At 31.1% G+C, this 22,720-nt stretch overlaps 1 protein-coding gene across 1 annotated transcript in view; it reads right to left on the reverse strand.

Moving 5' to 3' along the window:
- The window catches only part of LOC118183776 (uncharacterized), a 150,023-nt gene that overhangs the window by 92,225 nt on the left and 35,078 nt on the right, over positions 1-22,720 (reverse strand). The window contains exons 2-3 of the mRNA XM_085825106.1: positions 18,051-18,179; positions 5,887-5,911 (exon numbers count right to left, since the gene is read on the reverse strand). Of these exons, the coding sequence (XP_085681232.1) occupies positions 5,887-5,911; positions 18,051-18,179 (154 nt within the window). The remainder of the gene's footprint in view (positions 1-5,886; positions 5,912-18,050; positions 18,180-22,720) is intronic.

The raw sequence follows: 22,720 nt of genomic DNA on the forward strand, positions 1-22,720 counted from the left end.
ATGGAGTGCTTTGCAATATAACTGAAATGGAATTATCATTTACTTATGCATTTATGGTGCTTGAATTAAATTCTAATGAAGGTACAATAATTTTCAATAATCAATATACTGTTCATGGAAATTTCAATAGTGCTCTTTACTTTTTTTTTTATTTTTTAATTATATTAATTTTCAATATTTATATGCTTCTCTAAATATTAATGAAATTCACTTTTATATATTAGCTCAAAGTAACATTTTTTTTTAAATAGAGTCACACGTATAAGTGGAGAAATAAATATATACCAAGTAATTGTTCATTGTTCATTTTACATAAAATATTCTTCCCATAGAATAAAATATATGACAAAAATGTTAATAAAATACACAATCTGAAAGAAAAATTTACAAAACAATGTCTTTAAAATTCTCTAAAAATAAAACAATTATTCCCTAAAAATAACCTTCTCTAAAAGTAAAGTTAGATTGTACTTCTTCGGCTTTACATTATTGCTGCCGACATTTAATTGATGAGAAATTTTGAGTCAACGCGTTCAATCAAATGTGTGGTCTTTAACTACTAGGCTCAGTTTTAAATTTGAATCTAACTTTACGTTTCGTAGCCACAAGTGGCGGGTGCTTTCTTTAGCACGAGTTGCGAGTTTATTTTAAAGTTTTGATTCAATAAACAAGTTGTTTCAAACCTTTACAAAACACTATACTTCTCTTCAGATAAAGCGATAATTCGCTCCACTTTCGTTAGGAGTGTGATACTAGTTTATGCTACCAAAGAATACCAAGCTCTAAAATATTTACTTTACAAGTTATAAAAAAAATAAACATGTACATAATGAAACGCAGTCAGGAAAATCTCTTAGCAAAGAACGTTTATCCCTTCTAATCTTGCCTAAGATTACATTCAATTCACTTAACTTTCTGTTTGGCTTCCAAATCCTCATCATCATTCAAAATATTGGACCAAGTAACAAAAAGGGATTAAATCTTTCGATTTGTTGTTATGACTCATTCACTTGTCTGTAACGTCAGAACAAGTTCATGAATTTTATGATGGCGAGAAACGCAGGACTGCATCTGTCGTTGGCTTGGACATCATACCCTTTATAGGCGACAATGCGACTTTGCCGGACTCCATCCCAGTTTTAAAGAATACACTGTACAATTATTAACATCCAACCTTTTTCTGGATTCGAACTCGTATCCAATGATAAGGTAGCCAGTATCGCATATCAGAGCGGCATCTTTCAATTTAAAAGTTATCATTGTTAGCAATTGCAATGCTATCATTATTAGCTAAAGAATTCAAACTGTTTTTGGAACATCACTAAATTTTGGGAATTATTAAAAGATTCAGAGAACACTTCATCCCGAAGATTGTTTTTAGATTGACTCCATAATATTTCAAATTCCGCAATGATTAGTTTAGAATCGTTAAGAAACGTCAATAATAAATACATGGCTTACTCCAATTTTTAAAAATATTGCACTGTCATTGCAAATACGTATGTCTGAAAAATTTCAATAAAGTTTAATCTGTAGCTAGGGGTCAAATATTAATTTTAAAATTAAACACACACATAAAAAATGAGAAAGAAACAACGTTAAATATAAATATGTAAAACATTCGTATTTAGAAATTAATACTTTTTCCAACATTCACTAATTTTGCACATTTGGGACAAAAATGAGATTCCAGCATGTTACAGTGAAATATAAAATTATGAACGTCAACAATATCTGCAGTTCTAATTATGTTTTTGTAAGTAAATACGAGTCATTTTTTTTTTGTTTTTAGAGGAAATACATTATTATTAAGGATGCAAAAAAGGCAAACAGATCGAACTCTTTTCATATGTCTGTTTCCTTCAGCTTTTGTTAAATTCGATCCAAGCATTTACCCGGAACGATTCTACATGTTTTATTATATATCCCTCGACTCCCAAAAATGGAAAAAGAAAATATGCCATGGTGAATACTTTCGCAAAGATTTCACTTCTGGGATTAGCTAGTAAAGCAATTTATCTTCCTTCATTTCAAGCCTTAGGAGATAGCAATATAAAAAAATAAAAAAATGTAAAAATATACATTGAAAATATCTTCTAATACTTTTCAGCAATGGAATTATTGACTACGTTTCTCAATCAGATGTGTATTAAAATATTTAAGGAGATTTCAATTTAGTTAAATAATTAATAAACATTTGTGAGAAACACAAATGCATAGAATGTATTCCGACTTTATTCGTTGTTGAGTACTGATTAGATCAACAGAATATTTACTTATTCCAATACAATTTTAAGAAGTATCTGCAGCATTATTATATTATTTCTTCTTTGATAAAATTATTAAATACATTTACCAAATGTTGTGCCAAATGTTGCTCATAATGATAAATCAACCCGTAAATTCCATATTGATATCATAGTTAGAATACACAATGAGAAAAGATCTTGTGAGTATTTCTCTACCTTTATCAGCACAGCAAACTAAAATCTGAAAATATGTTTTTCTTGTTGTCTCATCTTTTCATCGCTGGAAACAACTCAGGTTATTTTATTCTATGATTTCTATGGTTTAAAGTGTTGTCAAACTTTGTGCCGCTTTCTCCAATAATATCACATAAAAACGTTTTTACAAAATATTAATATTTAAGATAATAAAAAAATATGCTGTTTCTTGCATGAAAAAACGCCAAAATTAAACTTGAAGTTAAATTTTAACATTCATCTTAACGAATAAAAAATTATTTGAATTTGGAGAAATCTGGAATTATGTATGACGTGTAATTCAACTTAAATGCTGAGCAAATTGTTAGTATTCCAAACAGTGAATTATGCCTATATTAAAATGTATTAATTTTAGGAAATTTTTAAAACATCAGCGTATACCTTAATAATTCAAAATATTAAAAAACTACCTTTCAAGTTTTCACATATCTTAATGTGGAATAGAATTTTATAAGATTTTAAAATATGCAAAAATAATGAGTTTGCTACTTTAACATATAATAATTTAATTTTATTAAAAGAAACTCAAAAAGTTCCCCATGTACCACATAGTATCACATGGGGCTTACAGAAGTAAGTATGAAACACAATACAAAATAAACAAGAGAAAATTGAAATAAAATCAAGGATGATTGCAAAGTTTTACAATGAATTGACAAAAAATGTTAAAAGCACTTCTCTCGGAAATAAATTGGTAAAACTTTGGAGGCCAGTTAATATTAAAATTTTTCAGTCCCAGTTTCAAGACATTTCTTTCGCTCTCATATTTAGGACATAGAAGAAGCACATGTTCTACATTCTCCTCGCCACCGAGGCCACAGTCACAGACAGACTCAGGACTCAACATAATCTGTTCAAATAACTTTTAAAATTCCCATGTCCAGTAAGAAACTGGGTTAATTTGTAATTTGTAAAGAAATGATGACACGACAATCTCATTTTAATAGAAGGGAAATAAATACCTCCTAGTTAAACTCCCATTATTTGAATTAATGAATTCGTGATTCCATGATTCCACATTCCATGACTTTCATACATGACCTTCTTATAGAAGGAATTAGGGATATTGACAAAAGTGTCAATTTCCCGCTTAGTCGCAGTCTTAGCAAGGAAATCGGCTCGTTCGTTCCCAACAACACCTGTATGACCACGAACAAATGAAAATGAAACCGAAATATTTTTATCCTTTAGATTCTTCAGTTCTTTTTGAATCTCGGTAATGATATTATTAGAAGAAGAAATACATTTTAAGATCTCCAAGGATGAAAGGGAATCAGTACAAATGAGATAGTCTGAAACAGCACTATTTTGTTTAGAGACCCATTTGACGGCGAAGTTTATGCACAAAAGTTCAGCTATGAAAGCGGTACATTCATCTCTGATTCTAAATTGAAAGTGCTCAAATTCAAGACCATTTTTGAAGACAACAAATGCGAGACCAACCTTGCCATAAATTTTGCTGCCATCAGTATAGCAAGTTACAGGCGAATCACCCACAATTTTATTGCTAAACTGAATAAAATTAATAGCATTTCTTTCTGAAGGATGAGGGAGATCAGATAGAGGTATAATACAATCATGCTGAGAGACAGTAGAAGCAGAAATATTTTCCTTATAAGCAATAGAATGAAGAATGGCAATGTCAATTGGAGGAAAGCCATAAATTGCATAAACAGACTGCTAGCTTACGGTACGATATCCACATATGACCCGCAGAATTATCCGTCTTTGAACGCGTCGTAAATATCTATAATTTATCTTCTTCTTGAGCGATATACCCCAGGCTCTAGAGCCATACATAATGAAGGGTGTAATTCCTTGTTTATAGATGAGCGAATGAACGTTGTAATTAATGCCGTATGTGTTACGTGCAATACGACTTAATCCACGCTGTAATCTATCACATTTCTCTGATACATAAGTTAAGTGTTGTTTCCAAGAAGATTTACACTCAAGAAAAACCCCAAGATATTTCATTTGCTTTACCACAGTCAAAGGGGTGCCATCGAGAGATAACTGAAATGCATCATAACAGATGTTTCGCTTTTCGATAATCATAACCCTGGTTTTATCAAGCTTAAAATCTAATTTAAAACCTTTTGACCAGTTGGAGGCGAAATTTAAAGTCTCTTGTGCCTGTAAAAAAGTAGCAGAAAGGTCCCTACTCTGGAAGCAAAACAAAACATCATCTGCAAAGGCTATAGTATCACAACAAGCAAGATTTCTCAGTTTTAATAGGAGATCATTAATAATAATATTCCAAAACGTAGGTCCTGAAACAGAACCTTGAGGGCAACCCCTTTCAAGGTGACGGATTGCAGAAGCCGAGCCCAATTGCAATTCGGCCGCCCGATCATTTAAAAAATCAGCAGCAAGTGAAAAAATATTCATTGGAAGTTCTACTTTTTTTAGCAGATAGAGAATACAAGGCCACCACGCATAGTCGAAGGCGCCCTTAATATACAAAAAGACCAAAATAGTGTGCAAGTTTTTCTTTTTTCCTCTCTGAACAATATCATTCAAGCGTAAAAGAGCGTATTCAGAACTTTTTTGAGGTGTAAAACCATACTGATTACCAGAAAGAAGGTCTCCATGACGGAGATACCAGCAAATTCTGTTAATAAAAAAGTTTTTCCAAGCACTTATCCAAAACATTATTACATATAATAATGTAACTAATATTTTTCACAAACGTCCACCCAGATGATCTCAGCGAAAGCATCACAAATGGAATCATTCCTTGGAAAACGTAAGGGAAAAAGCAACGCCGAAGAAACGGCGGTAAGAAAATGTTGAAAACAATGGCATAAACATGTTTACCTTAAAATCTCTTAGTGAAAAAAAAAATAGTAAACAACTATATTTCATATTTTCGTCGTTCAGAAGGAAATCCCTTGTTCAGAAGAAAAGGACATATTTCTTTCGCACGACAAATTTTCTTCTTCTCTTCCATTTCTTTGTTTTTAAAGAAAGTTTATGTGTATGAAATAAAAAATATGGGGACATTTTATTGCTGAAATATTTTCCATCACGATGTTTTAAAATCGCAGAATTTTATCTTTATCCCACTCAGCGATGTTTTCGTTTCTATTTTCTTTCGTGATGTTTTCATTCATGTTAATAATTATATGCACATATTAATTATTTTAGTATTGCAAAATTTTCATCTAAAGTTCTTCGTTATCTAAATTTTTTCTTCGTTATTGAGGGTCTTCACAATACTATTCACGTGTTTTTCCTGATCACTTGCAACTACAGGCATGTGAAATGCGATCCAAAACTATACAAGAACTAGAGCATTATGCAAAACGTTTTGAAAACTAATATCGATCTTACGGTACAATATATGATCACTAATCCAAATAACATAACTTTTACTTACTTTTTTTCTTCAGACTGCATAGTACCTGCAAAGAACAAAAAAAGAAATGCATCAGTATTTTACAGTTACAAATTAGAATAACAGAACTTATTAGCAAGATACATATGTTGTATACAGATCATTTTTAAGTTTTATCATTTATTCACTTTTGTGTAAAATTTGAAATAATTGATAAAAATATAGCAAAGGGACAACATTCAACTTAACACTCAATCCAAACTGGCTACGCGCTTTTGCGACTTCACTGCTTACTCTTCAAACTCGCAGTGCGCTTAGCTATAATACTTTTCTAGAAAAAGTAGGAATTTAAAGAATTTGATCTTCCTCTGTATATACAGGAAAAATTTCTTATTGTAAATTATATTTATTAAAACGCTGTCACGTGATTTTAAAACGTGTGATTATTTTCATTTATTTATAACTTTACAAATTGTCGCTATCTTTTTTTTCTATATCTCTTCCTTCAATAACGAAATCAAATTAAAAATTTGATTTTCTATATTGAAGAATAAAAAGGAAACGTTAGTGTATATTTCGTTACAGAAAAGAATTTAAAATTTTAAATATAAAAGTTCTTTCTTTAATTATTGTTCTCTACAAAACAAGTTACAAAAACTGATGCTTGATAAAATCTTGTTGAATCAGTAATTAAGTAAAATGTTTGAATCATTGTACATATGTAATATTTGTTAGTTTCTGTAGCTGGTTTTCTAATTACTCCCTTTACAAATATTTTAATTTACCATGAAATCGTTGTAAAAGAAAAAGGCACGAAAAAGGATTAAACCTGCTGAAGGGCGCAGAACAATCATATAATGATGAATGAATCTCATTATGACGAAAATAGAACAAAATAATTATATCGTCCTTTGCTAATTAAGCATAGAAAGTAAACAAATTTACTTAAGCAACACTTTAAAACAACAGTGAGTTTTCCCAACTGATCCTTAGTTTCATGAAAAAAAAATTAATGCATTAACGCAGTGGAGAGGAAAACAAGCAGTGCCATTTTAGCAGCTTGAAAATTGGATAAACGTTTTTGAAAAATAATAAGGTCAATGGAATGTTTGATAGAAATAAGTTCAGTATTATAATTTAATACGTAGCACTAGAATTTTGAACACGTCTTTTAAAAGATATTTAGTAGAGATGCCGCTAGCTGGAAACATAATTTATTAGCTTAATGCATTGCATCAGTTAAATTGATAACGCATTTCTCTTAACTCCCTTTTTGATCTGCGGCTGAATGATCTATTTCAGGTTTATATCCAATAAATGGCAAAAGAAGGAATTTGTTTGTACATTTGCAATACTTTTCTATCAGTGCATGAAGTTGTTTTAATAAGAATGCATTTTAAGACGAAATAAACGCTAAACTGAAAGAAAACATTTATTATCAGATGCGGATCCAGGCTGCTTTGAAAATTCTGTTTGCAAATTTCTAGATCAAATCAAATAATAAAATGCAATCCGTTAACACATAAATAAGTGTACATTTCAGGGTTTAGTGACAATATTCGTCAAGGTTTCCTGAAACTATGACTACTGGCTAAGAAGTAAATGTTTAAGATAAGAATAAAACTGTGACATTATGGTATCTTGAATGGAGACAGAAAGAACACAAAATCACACAGAAATTTCAATTGAGTATCCTCTCCATTAGCTCGTAAAACTGTAATTAATGCAAAATTATACTTTATTTTAAATAACAAAATGAACGATTTCTTACATGTTACAATTCTCACGTTTTTAAACTAAAATGCTCACCAACAGAAAGTTTAAACTCCATTAAAGGTTCAGTATACCTGAAGGCAAATGAAGTCACTAACATTCAGCTTACCGACAGTAAGGGAATTATCACGGAACTATTTCACACACGAGCAGCTATCTCTTAAATTATCTCTACTAAAATGCATTTTCGGTAAAAGTTAAGCAGAAGCAAGGGAATAAAAGGAAACCATGCACAGTAAACAAAGAATATTTACTTATAGCTTTACAAAAGGAATGCTTACTCCTCGGTCTTGCGTAATAGACGTGTTTTTTGATGAACACATTTACTGCCCATAGATGAATGCTTTAGGGATGTCAATTTGTCGCTGTTTCCTTTCCTCAAAATAAAATTTATGAGGTAAAATAAGGAACGATATATATCTCTCCTTCCTAATTGCAAAAAATATTTTAATTTCAAGTTTCATTTTTGTGGGAAACTATTACTTTGTCCATCTTCCAGTATCTTCTCGTTTTGCAAGAATATTAACTTCTGTTTGTCTTGGTGCTGGTTTGTGATCTGCCTCCGCTTCGAGTGATTATTTTATAACACTATTTCTTCGCTTTGTCCATTTTGTAGACCTTTCCTCGCAGTAATTTGAGTAAACTTCCTTTTTATCATAGAGTGGAGTATTAGGTGGAACATCGCGGTAGTCACACATGCGACGTTCTCGTTTGACTGTCAGCGGCACACACTGCATATTTGCGCACTGCAATGTGCATTTGCATTTAAAGCAGGTCTTTCGAAGTTTAGGTGTAATAATGTCCCATCTAAAGCTACAATGGGCCTCAGGTATTCTAGGAGAAAAATATGAATATCCAAGGAAATATTTCATAATCTTCTAATCACACACTATACATGTGGCGTCCGATTCTCCATCTATTTTCATATGTCAAGTTTATTTTCAGAAACAGCCAAGAAATAGTCTTTACATGTTCTAAGGATATTTGAGAAATTTAGGTAATAAACGAAATAATATACGAAATAAACGAAAAGAAAATCAATTATTTTCCCCAAATCTGAATTTTTTCTTTGGATTTGTAAACAAGAAACAATCTTGAATCATTCTCTATCAAGGCTTGGTATGCTTTTTAAGAATGTAGTATTTTTTTCTTACAGTGTTGACCCTTATTCCCTTGAAATACGCCTGAGACGTTTCAGACATAAAAATATTCAAAACTGTAGGCTTGGAAAATTTTAGGAATATTTTTCTAAAATTATAAAATATTTCCTTGGAGTATATCCGTCCTTTTCCACGTCATTTGCGAATATTTAGGGATGATATGGAATGAAAACTGAATATTCCTGGGATATGCCAAACAAAAGCTGAAAACAGAGAAGTTATTTCCTTGTTTTAATTAGCATAATAAAATATTTGTATATTTTAATTTTCTAGCATTTTTATTAAAATTAATTTTAGGGAAAAGAGTAATTTATTATTTATACTTACTGCTGACATTAGTAAACAGGTATTGCGGTTTGTAAGCTAGATTTTAGACAGATATACCGCTTCGTCTGTTCGACAAAATGGCAATTCTAGCTTCATGCTTAGTAAAAATATGAATAGGTTAAAAAACGCCAATCTGCCAAATAATGTTTTGACACGCTTCTTGAAGAAGAAGAATTTAAACACTGATATTTTTTCTATTTTACCAAAAGACTCCAGGATAAGTTAAGCAGCGTTAATCCAAACTATTAAAAGCTATTGATATATAGCATGTTTCATTGCTATAATGTCTTGGTCTGAACAAGCAACAGAGAGAGACAGAAATATGATTATACATATGAAATTAACGTTGTTTGCTTCTATATGTTGTTAACGTAAATAATGAATGGCATATTAAATTTAAAGCTTCATATTTTTTATTTTAATGAAGAGTTTGTTTAGCCAAACTGACGCTGAAGATGAAACAAAAAGTTATAGTTTCAGTATTGGTATTAGCGGTTGAAATCACTATCGTCCTATAACTAATCACTGCTTAGCCGTCCAGGCGGCCGACCGGTGTAAAGATTAGGGACACTGACTGCCATACTAACGAGCCCGGTTTCGTCCCGAGAAAACATGGATGTTTGTAAATGCATAGTGGCTATGCAGCAAGGGGACTTTCAAAATAAACGGCCAGCCGAAAGTTCTTTCGAGAGATTGCTGGTAGGAAAAAAACGGTGGGTCTGATACTGGTGTGGCATGTTAGTTATACGTTCAGACACTGGTAAATCACCCTGCCGCTGGAGTGAACGAATGTTCGTCCTTAAAATTGGGGTAGAACTTCACAATTGGTGCGGCTGGTCTATACCTCTACGACCAATAGTGAAATTTTAGTGACTAGCCCGCTTTTACCTGTACCTGCCTAGATCATATTAGGCAATGAAATGCCTAATATCCGATCACTGCCGAAAGGAACGTTAAGGCTCAAATTCGAATATTATACTGTAGTAGCCAAGTGCGGAAAAGAGGAGTAAACGACTGCTTACATCAGAAAACATTTCGAGGGAAAATATCTTGAAAGAATAAGCAGTAATACTAACGTAGCAGCGGAGTAAAGAATGGAAGAGCTCTAACTGACGGTTTTTAATGAAGCAATAAAAGATGATCTTGTTGACCACTAGTTGCTACGTTTACTTCATTCTTCAGACTTGACTTTCGATTCCCACCATCTTATTTACTCTAATCATGATACTATAGCACAAATTTTAGTCAAACACATAGACATATTTTTGGTTCATCTTCCAGAACTTCAACAACCTTAACGATATCTTCTTAAAAGAGAAAAATTGTTTAACTTAAAAATCTAAAAGAGCCTGAAAAAATGGTAGTAAAATGTATAGGTTAAAAAAGATGTAAAAGAAATATAACAGAAGCACTGCTTTAGAAATAGAAGCCAGTTTATGTCTTTTCCAATTGAAAAAAAAAAAAAAAAAAAAAAAAAGAGAGAGAATTTGGAAAGGTTTACTACGAACTCACATCACCTGCAGTCAATATAAAATCTAAAAGCTCTTTCTTTCCTTAAAAGTATCTCAGCACCGTTTCGTTGAGGCTATATTTCTATTTTAAAACTGCAGCTTTCAGGAAGGAAGAATTATTTTGATTTAAAACAGTCGATTTTAGAATTGCTCAAAATTTTAGGCCATAACAGTTTTTAGCTAAAACCTCTTAAATTTATTTCCATTGCACTAACACATTAAAATAAATTTAAGTAACCCTTAATATTGTAACTAAGAAATACTATGATAAATTATTAATATTTCTCATATTATTTCTTAGTTCGATACCTTAGTGATTTTAATGTTTTTTTCCTTCATAAAGGGAACTAGACGAATTTTTCTTTGTCCAATGGCTATACCCTTACTGACTAAGCATTCCTCAGATGTTATTGTCGAAGACATCAAGTGTTCGGTTATCTATCTGATCTTGGAGAAACTTGCACAAGGAGTTAACCTGTAACGGTGTTAACATTAGGGATTATAGGAGGTTACAAAACATATACAACCAAGGCTAATATAGGAGCCGAAAATCACACATTTGGTTTCTACCATATGAGACCGCTATCTACCACATGAGGCAAAGCGGAAGCGGCATTCAAATGAAATGTATGAGGAGAACAAATGCGTTCAATAAAAATTGCGAAAGGCTAGTGTTCTTAATATACTGCAAAAATAAGGCTGCATAAAAGGAAGGCAATGAATTACATAGATAAATTGCACACGATACATCACATTTTCAGAACAATTGCTAATTTAACGCTCCACATATATTTGATTTTTTTCCAAATAAAATATTATTATACTTGACAAACATTTATGCTTGATTATAATAAAATTCAAGTTACTGGTATTTATAAATATTGTAGCACTTTTGATTTTGGGTAAAGATCGAACCTTTATACATGGAAAAATCATGGTACTCTTTGGACTCTAAAAATGAACAACTTACCGATTTCAATAAACTAAGAATACTGCTTTTACTTTTTACGGAAAATGTTTCTCATAATTTCATATAAATTATAAAGCTTAAGGTTGTATATTTTGTTTCTTTTATGTGAAATAATTAAATATCCATTTCACTCGCAAATTATTATATTTATACATGAAAAGATATACAAATATAAAACCAAATACTCAAAGAATTTAAAGTAAAGAAAAGAGATCGCTTTAATTTTTAGACTCAATTATTGATCCTTCTTTGATTTCAAACACTTGATTTACCTTTTATGATTATTAAATGAGTAAAGAAAGAAGGAAAATTGTGTGATGTTTTGCATTAATATATGGTATTTTCTCGCTCATTTCTGCATGCCTTCGTGGTGTAACATAACACACTCGGCGCGTATTCGAGATGTCCAGGTTCAAATCCCGGCGAGAGCATCCCTCCTTTTTCGTGTTTCCTTCTTCAAATTGTTTTCAAACTAAAATTTGAGAATATCTTCTGTGAATCTTCTGTGAGAATATGCATAAAATGTAGATTCTCATCAAGAAGCTCTGTCTTGTTCTGTTCTCTGTCTGTCTGTTCCTCAAGCTCTGTCATATTCCTTGAAACAGATTTTAGGTAATATAGGCAGGGAATGTTTTATTTATTTTGTTAATAGGTATAAAATAAAGAAATTACGTAAGAATAATATATACAAGAAATGTATATTTAATAATTCTGCACATAACTCGATTAGAAGATTGCGGCTTAGATACATAAAATGGGATAACGGAGAAGGAAAAATTCGTCGATAATAAAGCATGCCTTGATAAGCAGAATCAGGTTCACACATCATTACTGGTGCGCCATGCACCCCACACATTCATATAGTTATTTACATCTTTAAACATTGATCAAAGCAGACCGATGAGAATTTCATGCTGGCACAAGTACGCGAAGTGGAAATAAGGGTTAATATGGTTAGTAGAAATGATATTTAAACTTGTAGCTCTGTCAGGTTTTAATCTGTTATTGAATAATAACTGTCGCAGAAGAATAACTGTTGCAGGAGAACTAAATAATAAACCATGAAATGGAATAATTTTGAAAGTCGCAGTCTAGATTTTAGCACAGAAAGGGAAGGTAGCCAAATAAAAATTAGGAATCAAAAGGAATATTGTTAAAATATAGTTAGTAGTCTTTTTCATACTTTATAGCTTACATATATTAAAAATATTAATCTCCATTTGCTCTTTGGTTCATATAAAATGAAGATATTATATAAGAGTAATTTATGCAAGGAATATAAATAAACATAATAAGGAATATGAATAAAGGTAGCGACATCTGTCTTAGAAAGTAAAAAAAAAAATGTAAAAGATATAAGAAACTTAAAAGTTAAAATTTAAAAGCTTTAGGAAAATCTTCATTGAAATTAATGCAATGTGTTACCATAATTCGTACTGAAAAAAAAAATATTTTTATAAACGTGCAAGGTAGTTAGATTATCTAAATCACGTTTCTCAGATAATTATAGAAAAGTTAAGTCTTTTTCACGATTTAACTAGTGGAAGGTATATTTCATGGCTATGGAAAATATACTTATTTTCCTTTTTCTAACAAAAGATTTACGTTCTTTTAAGTGAAATCGTAAATATAATTGTATTTATATTCTAATTGAAATAGTATTTTAAAGATTTTTGTCATCATATAACAAATATATAACGCAGATGTAAATAATATTTAGTAGAATTAATTTTATGCCGCTTTGAGGAGATCTTGATCAATGTTCGTTTTCCTATATTTGTCTCACATTTTGCATTGTAAGGTATGCGGTATTTACACTGACTTTTTTCATATAACGCCCTTCCTTCGCAAAACAAAAATTGCTATGTGAAATAAATAAAGTTTTAAAAATTTTAATTGTTTTGCATTACATTCAAGCCGTGGAGAGACAATTAAACACAATATGACATTATATTTATTAAGTTCAATTATTTTATTGACTTCAGGTAAGATTTTATTATTAAAAGTAAATACTGGGATACTATATCATATATTGAATTAATTAAAGCAAAAGTATTCAATACATTACTAATATGTTCGATCCATAATCGGGAAGGAAGAATTAAATAATCCTGCGTTTGAAGAGATAAATTTCTTGAAACGTTAGAATTCTAGAAACGATCAAATATTAATTAATTAAAGTTAAATACTCCTTGAGAATTAAAATTAATGATTATGACTTGATACCGTAACAAATAGCATGAAAATTTCAATATTTTGTTTATCATTGTCAATGAATTTCGTCCAAAAATGGATGATGGCGAGGGAATATTAGACAATTAAGATAGAATGCATTTAATTCCTTCGTTAAATAACACACTGAATTCAGTTTTATATAGGCTCATGCCAGAAGGCAAAAGATAATATGCCATTCAGAAGCTACGGATTTGGAATTCAACACATAACTTTTCAACTTCTGTCTCGGAATTCGATATATAACAATAAAGGCAGGCAGCAATATATAACCAAACCGTAGTCGGATAGCATTCATCGTTCTTTTGAGCGATTATGGTTCCAAACGATTCATTGATCAATTGAGGATCATCGATATCCGTTAAATTTCTGTCCGAGAGGCACCATTTTGTTCAGATTACTGATTTTCCTGCCTCTGTACTATCAAATTGATGGAAAAGTAGGGAAATATTGAAAAAGAGAAAATCACACTCTTCGAAATCTTGATGGAAAGAGAGAATTTCAGCTTCAAGAGCGACTTGAGAAATGATTTTCTACGGCATGGTTCTTTGTTAGGTTTATGTATTTATTTACAAGTTTGGGTTCAAATATTGTTCTACTTTGAATCTGAAAATTGCATCCAAAAATGGAAATTTTAATTATGGTGACTGTCACCAACAAGATATGAATCTCACAAACTGACCATATATCTGATTTAATTCAAAATTCAATTATAAAGTCTGATAATAAATCAAAGTAACCCTTTTTCATTGAAAATATTCCTATTCAGATAATGCAAATTCCCTTCAAAAGGACACAAAAATAGCTATCTTACATATTCGTAGATTTTGAATAAAACTCTAATGATTTTGAGGGCAATAAGATAAAGATCTATCTTCTACGGTAGCATTTTCTTTGCTTTTATTTTTTTACAAAATGTGAGGCTTGACAATTATTTTATATTGAAAGCAATGGACGGAGGAAAACCTCAAAGAACACAACGCTATCTGTCGAGGAAACTAGTACTGGAACGTAAAAAACTAAGATCGCTTTACTTCTATTGCTTTCGGTATCAAAGCGATTGTGGCGTGTCACTTTTTTTTAATCCTGTAGAAGAAGGGTGTCTGATCATCAACGAAACCGATACAGTGTTACTCAAACTCTATACCAACAATAAGGTTACTTTTTTGTCCTTGTTTTAAATTCTACACCAGCATGTTTCTCTTTCATTTGACAAGTTTCTCTGCTATTCAGAAGTTATTATAAATGTAGGTAATACATGTTACGCATCTTATATTATTTTTATATAAATAACTTAGAGCGAAACTTCTGTAATAATTGAATCCGGTCCTTGGAGGATGCTCCATTAAAATTGGGATAGAGCTTCCTCTTTCTCACAAATGCGTCTCGGTCACCGCTGTGGTCCATCCTGGACAACGTTCTCGGTGATGAAACAGACAAATGGCCGATGGCCATTGGTTGTTTTTAGTCAATACATTATGTTGCAAATATCTAGGCATTTGAAACAAAATGGTAATCAGATTTATTATTTGCTATCTTGATTTGCTCAACGAAGTTAAATAAGTTATCTTTATGAATTCCATATTAATGCAATCACTGAAAATGATAAGTCCCACCGTATGATTAAAACATTTATGTAATATTACTCTTCATAAAAAGTAATTAGGTGGAGATTATAGCAAAGAGGAGATGGATGTTACATTACCTAAACATACTTTGCCTTTGTAGAAAGCTCTATGATACGATCATCATAAACAATAAAATATTCTTTTCGCTAGAGATGGGTCAAATTTTAAATTTTCTCGAATCAAAATCTACAAAATTTCCGAATTCTTGAAACCAAATAGAATAATAAGAAGAGGGAAAACAAAAAGTTATACCTAATTTTAAACGTTTTAAAATGCAGAACACTTTGAATTCTGAGTTTAAGATAAAACATATATAAGTACACAACATTAAAAAATTAACTGTTATTAATTAAAAAGATACAAGTAAAATATGCACATAAATCCAATACATAAATAAAATAATAAAATTTTAGAAGTTCATTATCGGAAATATTTTGATAAAAATTACTTGAAAGATAGTTCCATTTCAATTAACAGTTCAAAACCGAGATTTAGCTAAGTACGAAAGCTATTCAGAAAGTAACTTACGATTTAGAATTAAAAAAAAAAAATTAAAGCAAACATGTTTATTACTTATATTTGAAAGGCACATTATTCAGCTATTTTTCTACATAATATAAATTAAGACACTTATCATAATCATGCACGAGCTTGCTAATTCCATCGTCATAGAATGTTGCCGCCTGAGACTTCAACCATTCATGGGGCCTGCATACAGTTCCTTTTCATCGTCGAACGCTTTTTTGCAAGCCAGGCACACGGAAGTGTCTCCCAAGTGACTAACTTTACTCAAGTCTCGTCCCCTGTTACGACACGATAGGGAAATGATTCACTGTTCATGGGACGCCTAGAAAAATGTCAAAGTTGTTGCTTTTTGAGGTCTTGTGAGAAGAGTTTTTGTACCCATCTGGCACAAAACTTGTAATAGCCTAGTCTTGCGTCACAACACCAAACAACAGAATTCGTCAAATTTGAAGAAACTCGAGTGAGAGCTCGGAAATTGTGAAGTGGTGGATTTCATGAATATTTTCATCGATTTTCTCTACGAGTTCAGCATTAACAATGTTCTGCCGGCCACTTCGTGCTTCCTCGGGAAAATTTGTGCAGTCATTTTTAAACATGATACACCATTGTCTCACTTCGGCTTCACTCATTACGCCGTTTTCATACGTCGTACAAATTTCCCGATAAATTGCAATTGGTCTCAGTTTTTTTGCGAAAAAAAACCTAATCACTTCATCGCACATGACAAGTAACTGGCGGGGTTTTCTATTGCCGCACATATTTTAAACTTTCACAGTGGACAAAGCAAAGAAAATACGTACAGTCAACAATTACAACCGGATGCGTAAGGATTCAATAGACACTCCAACACCAAGATGGAGATACCAGCTCTATCTGTCGCCGCGCAGCGAAACTAAGTTACTTTCTGAATAACCTACTCTAATCATGCACAGAGCGACACAGTATTTATATGCCATGACATGAGTTGCTATAAATATCAAGTACTTATCTACTGTTATTTATATTTATTTAGAAATATCCAAGCGATTCAAGAGACTCTTTTCCGAGAAATTCCGTTAAATGTGCTTAAGGCTGATTGCTTAAAAATTCAAGTTGATTTCTCAAATGGCTTAATAAAATTTCTCGGTACTTAGAGATGCCTTTATCTGGTATACTGGCGCCATTAAAATTGCAAAAATTACTTTTTAATTAAAATTTTGATTACATACCAACAAAACATAGCTAATAATAATGGACTTAATGAGTCGAAATGCGAAACGGCTTTTTAGGGTAGGAGTTTGAATAACTGAAACAACGAGAAAGCGCGAAGATTTGAGTATTTGAATTTTAAATACTTCTCAACGGTTTCTTGGATTCGAGATACTTGTTTTCTCATGCCAGAATCTTCTCAGTTAATGATACCATATCTTTCGTAAACTAAATATTTATTAAATCCAACATGTTAATACACTTAATAATTATTTTACAAAAATGTAATTCAAAAATTTGACTAATATAGTGCCAATAGTTTTGAATTAGAAGCAGGTTTCTTGCAGATGATTGAACAAAATTAACAGGCTCAGAAATGGCTTGGAAAATTCTAAATTAATATGATGCGCAACAATAATCCACAAATGATAAGATCGATTTCAAAGCCTATTCAATGCGACTTTCATCTAAAATTTCCTGAGTGATACATTTCAGTGATTCTCCTAGTCTTTCTCTTTCTTATGTTATACACATTTAGATCTTGTCTGTTGGAGTTCATTGTTATTTCATATCAAACCATCTCTTTATCATAATAATATCAAGAGATAAGTACTTGATATGTATAGTAAAGTAAACATTAAGCTCTTTTCTCCGGTAATCTACCAAATCTTCCATGCGAGATCCCAATTGTATATTCCTTATGTTTCACATGCTTGTAACAAATAAAGTCATGAGCGTGTAATATTAAAGTACATAATACACGTGGCGACTTCATTACTTGAGAAAGGGCGTTATTTCGTGTACATTCAACTCAGACACAAACAGGAGAGAAAAGAAAAGGATGTTGATAAATGTATACAGATGATAGAAAGAAAATAAGGATAAAAAGTACCTTTAGCTATGTTTCTCTTTCCTTGGAACTTGAGATAAAGAATAATCGAAAATGCTACGAGAACTATACCTCCGATCACAGCAAACAGGACTAGCAGCACCGGACTGACGCTTAATTCCCAAACATCTTCTGTAAGGAAAACAAATAGTTACGGTTAGCGTATATAATATTTGAAAATGAGTTTAATACGCCATACGGTTAAATAAATCCCTGCATATTTGAAGTTAAAGCTTTTCAAAATATAAACATGTTCAAGAAATATTAAGATAAAACTCTTAGAAATAATTATTTGTACATAGTAATAGAATTTCTGTAATTATTCGAATTGCTATTTATTATTGTTTGATTAATTTATACATAAAAAAAAATTTCTTTTCAGATATAGAACCTCTCTAGAACTTATTGCTTTACTTAATTTAAAATGAAAAGTAGGAGAAATAATGAAGTACATTAACAAATAAATAGAGTTTATTTTATTTGTTTTTTTTTTTCAAACTTTCCAGAAAGTTTGAGGTCTATTAGTTTGAATGATTTCTAGTGTGCGTATTGATGCCAGAACTGATACCAAAATAAGCGGAAACATTCATAAACTGAAAGTAATTTTATAATAAAAAGTAACTTTATGAGTTAACTGCATTTACTGTTTGAAAATCACAAAACTTTATAAGAGGAATTTGCAAAAAATTTAATTTTAATGAATTATAAGGTAAAAAAGGACAGAACATATGAACATAAATTTCAATGCATTACGAGTTGTAAATTATTATGCTCTCCGTTGGTTAATGCATAAAACGCGTTAACATTTATTTTACTGTTAAAATTCTATTTCTGATACAAGCATCTTCTATTTCTCAGTGCCTCACGTTTTAAACGACTTGCTACTTCTTCATAACACATTTCCTTCAACGTTTGCAAATGATATGTAATATGCTTCAGCAAATTACTTACAAATTACATAGAAATATATATTATTCACAAATTATATACAATGTGTTTTAAATTTTATAAATTATCTAAGATTTTTAGCAACAAAGACATATTTAAAAAGTCAAAAATAAATATTTTCATATTTCGACGATTTATAGGGCGTACTTCCCTTAATTCTTTCAAACGTAAGGGATACATATTGCACGATATGTCTGTGACATATGAGATTTTATGTTTTCCTTGAAGTCACGACCGACACTACAAGATCAGAGCTCACGGTTCCACAGAAAAGGAAAGTTACTGTTCTTTCGGAAATCTGTACAAAATTTGCTGTTGTACTTTATTTTTTAAGATGTATTCTGTTATGGATTAGGAGTTTCCTATTTAATTGCCTTCCTTTTTTTCAGAGATTTGACTTTCAAAAAAAACCGGTAAAAGAGTATTCCTAAATTTTAGAAAGAAGTGAGCATGCATTAATATAAGTGATCTAATTGTACATCTGTTTGCGAAAAAGAAAATTTTCAGTTTATGACGATGAGAAATAGTCTTAATATATCTTCAAATCCATCAAAATGTATAGCTGTACTAAGAAAATATCACTAAGAAAATGCATAATCTGCCGACAAGTTTACAAGGTATTTCTCCCGCCTTCTTACCATGCCTTCGTGGTGTGGTGGTCTGCACATTGGGCGCGTATTCCAGAGGTCTGTGGCCCGATTCCCGGCGAATTTGTTGCTCATTTTTCACATCTTTCCTGCTTCTAAAAATCCTAATGACAAGTTATTTTCTTTGATAGCGTGCTACTCTTTTCGGTCAAATAAAAAAATGCGCAGTTTACCAAACAAGTAGAACCAAACCAGTATGTGCAGTGTACATTCTGCAATTATTTAGTTCTGCGGATGATTCGAACCCCACTAAGGTAATACATGTTCTTCTAGTGCCAAAGTTTAATTAAAAACCACATTTTACATGTCTTTTAATTAGAACTTCCAATGTCTTGTACCACTGTTATAGCCATCACCGTAGCAATTCATCATCACCTTGCCTTGTACTTTCTAGTATAAGATAGATTAATTACGTATTTATGCTTCTTAACAGTGGCGACAAAAGGCTGGCACCAGCGTTTAAAGAGATGCCGAGTCAACTGCCTCATGAAATATGGAAGCGAATTTCTTTCAGTATAATTGGCCAAATAATTCTTCATTATTTTAGTAAATGATTTTTTTATTTCAAATTCATATGCCTTTGTTACTTTAGCCCGGAGTACCTACATATGGCTTTGCTATGTTACTTCGCAGTAGGATTTACCTTTAACAAGCGGAAACAAATATTAATTTCATACGAATATATAGATATATGCAGGTTATCTATCCAATCTCACATCGTCGCTCCTACTAATACTTCTACTACATTTGTACCACATATAAAGAACTAGAGAAAATATTACCATAAATCGAAAATTAATTATCTGCTACTAACATGTGCTTGAACTATCAATAACCTGCATGTTAACGTTCATTTGTGTATAAAACATTTAAAATGCTTTCAAATTAAAACTATAAAATTTCTTATTAGTATATTTTCTTTGTAATAAAAATCTGCTAATACTACAATAAATTCAAAATTAATGGCAGCCAAGACTGCACTTTTTATAAATATATATGATGATACGACAAATTAGAATGGACCTCTGCTTTTATTTTTCCCAGTAAATTCCAATCAAGTAAGTTCTTTAAGAGCCAGTTTTTATTCCCCTCTTTGATTAAGTACTGACTTTAAGACTCTTTTTTTCCCTTCCATACGTATTTTTTGTTTTTCCAAAATTTTTCGAGTAGCACTAGAGATACCAATTATTTATTCAGTTAAAGAAATATTTTAAATCGAAATATCGAAATAAAAAAATTCTAATTTGTTTCAAGGCTTGGAAATAACACTTGAATTTTTTCCGTACATTTTCGAATTTAAAAAATGCATGTTCAATAATCTGCGTAAACATTAACTCAATGTCATTTCCTGAAACGAGAGATGAAATAAATTCACATATATTTTGTCAGCATTAAAGTTGAGTATTTCTTTCCAAAGCAACATTTGAGAGGTCTCATATTTGGATCCCAAATGCTTTGAAAGGAAACTATATATAAAATCATGTCTTCGATGTAACTAGAATTTCTTTCATCGTGGATTTTTCTCAAGACTTTAAAAGGGAAAGGTCATCTATACGTCGATTGAAAAGAATGAGGAAATGAAAGGGGGACAACGATCGTCACTAAGACTGATCGCAAAACTTTTTATATAATACCCAGGGGATGAATGGAAGATGATACAGGAACAGTTGGGTGACCTGTCGGATGGTCTATTGACAGATACTAAAGTGCGGGTGGTACATTTCCACTGATGACGCTCGTAAAAATAAGTCTCTGGAGCTTACGTCTGAGTTTTAGATTGTATTCCCAATTTTAAAGATAGGATATTTTTTTAAAAAGTTATAGATCTTCAAACACTGTCGGGGCAGGATTTATTTATTTTTAATGCGCATGAATTGCTCACTTTTTAAAACAACTGCATAAATGTGGCAATTTAAAGTAATTAAGTGAGTGCCTTGCATACGAAATTTAGCAGTCTTGTAAATTATAGCTTCTGTACAAATATTTATGGTAAAAATAGGTATTCAAATTTATTTGACTAAAGATTTTTCTCGTTTTCGCGTCATAAGTTGTTAATCGATTCATTTATCAACAGAAATAAAATAAAATATTTGGCTTTACCAGTTATTTTATTGTTCGGATAAAAAACTTTGTATTGTGAGTTCCCAGACTTCAAAAGCGCATTTGTCAATACTCAGAATAATCGATCGCTTCGTAAATATATAGATTGGTTAAACGACTTTTCTGAACAGATGAGTGACCATTTCCTTATATTTGAAAACCATTTTCTTTCTAAAACGTGTTTTCACTGAAGTTAATACACGGTCTCTACACTTTCTTTTATTATTTTTATGACAAAAATAAATTAATAATTATTGAAGAAAATGCAATTTTCATAAATAATGCATAAAAAACTAATATTAAAATGTATGAGGATATATAAAAGTTTCCAGTTATCTAATCAGTTATTGTACAAACTTCGTCATGATATATTCATAATGTCTTTTCGAAATTCATCAATAAACAAACTTCCGTGACAAACTATTAGATTATCTAAATTTATTCTTCGTTTCATTCAAATCTCTTCCGTAAAGGTTTCATTTCCAAAGTACTATTTTCAATGAATCTATTCAATACAAAAAAGCAAGTAGGTTGTTCTTTTGGAATTTTATTGTGTTATAAACTATTCTTCTATAAAGCCTTTCACATGATGCTTCACTCAAAGAAATTTAACGTCACTTACAGGCCATACGTGCCTTTTTAAATCTTTAGAGTTTCTTAAAATGGTACTTGACAATATAACGAAAGTAGATTAAATATTTTTTTTTTATGTTGCCGATCTTAAACATCTACTAAGTTGATTTGAATTTTGTTCTCGTCTCAGACTTAAAATGTCATCCATTATACTTATAATATCATAGATTACAAGTATAATGGATGATGTATTATATCATAGATTTGCTTGTGTTTCATGTATAATATGTAACATTATGGTATTTACAAATATCTCTCGAGTATTCATTTCTCATTCTGCAAAATTTTATCTGTGGATTTGTTTTGTCTGCTTCTAAAAAGCGTTTAAAAGATTACTTGCTAAGC

The sequence above is a fragment of the Stegodyphus dumicola genome, chromosome 10 (assembly GCF_044657685.1).
Source record: "Stegodyphus dumicola isolate Sdum_Otavi_A_Nest chromosome 10, ASM4465768v1".
Taxonomy (NCBI): domain Eukaryota; kingdom Metazoa; phylum Arthropoda; class Arachnida; order Araneae; family Eresidae; genus Stegodyphus; species Stegodyphus dumicola.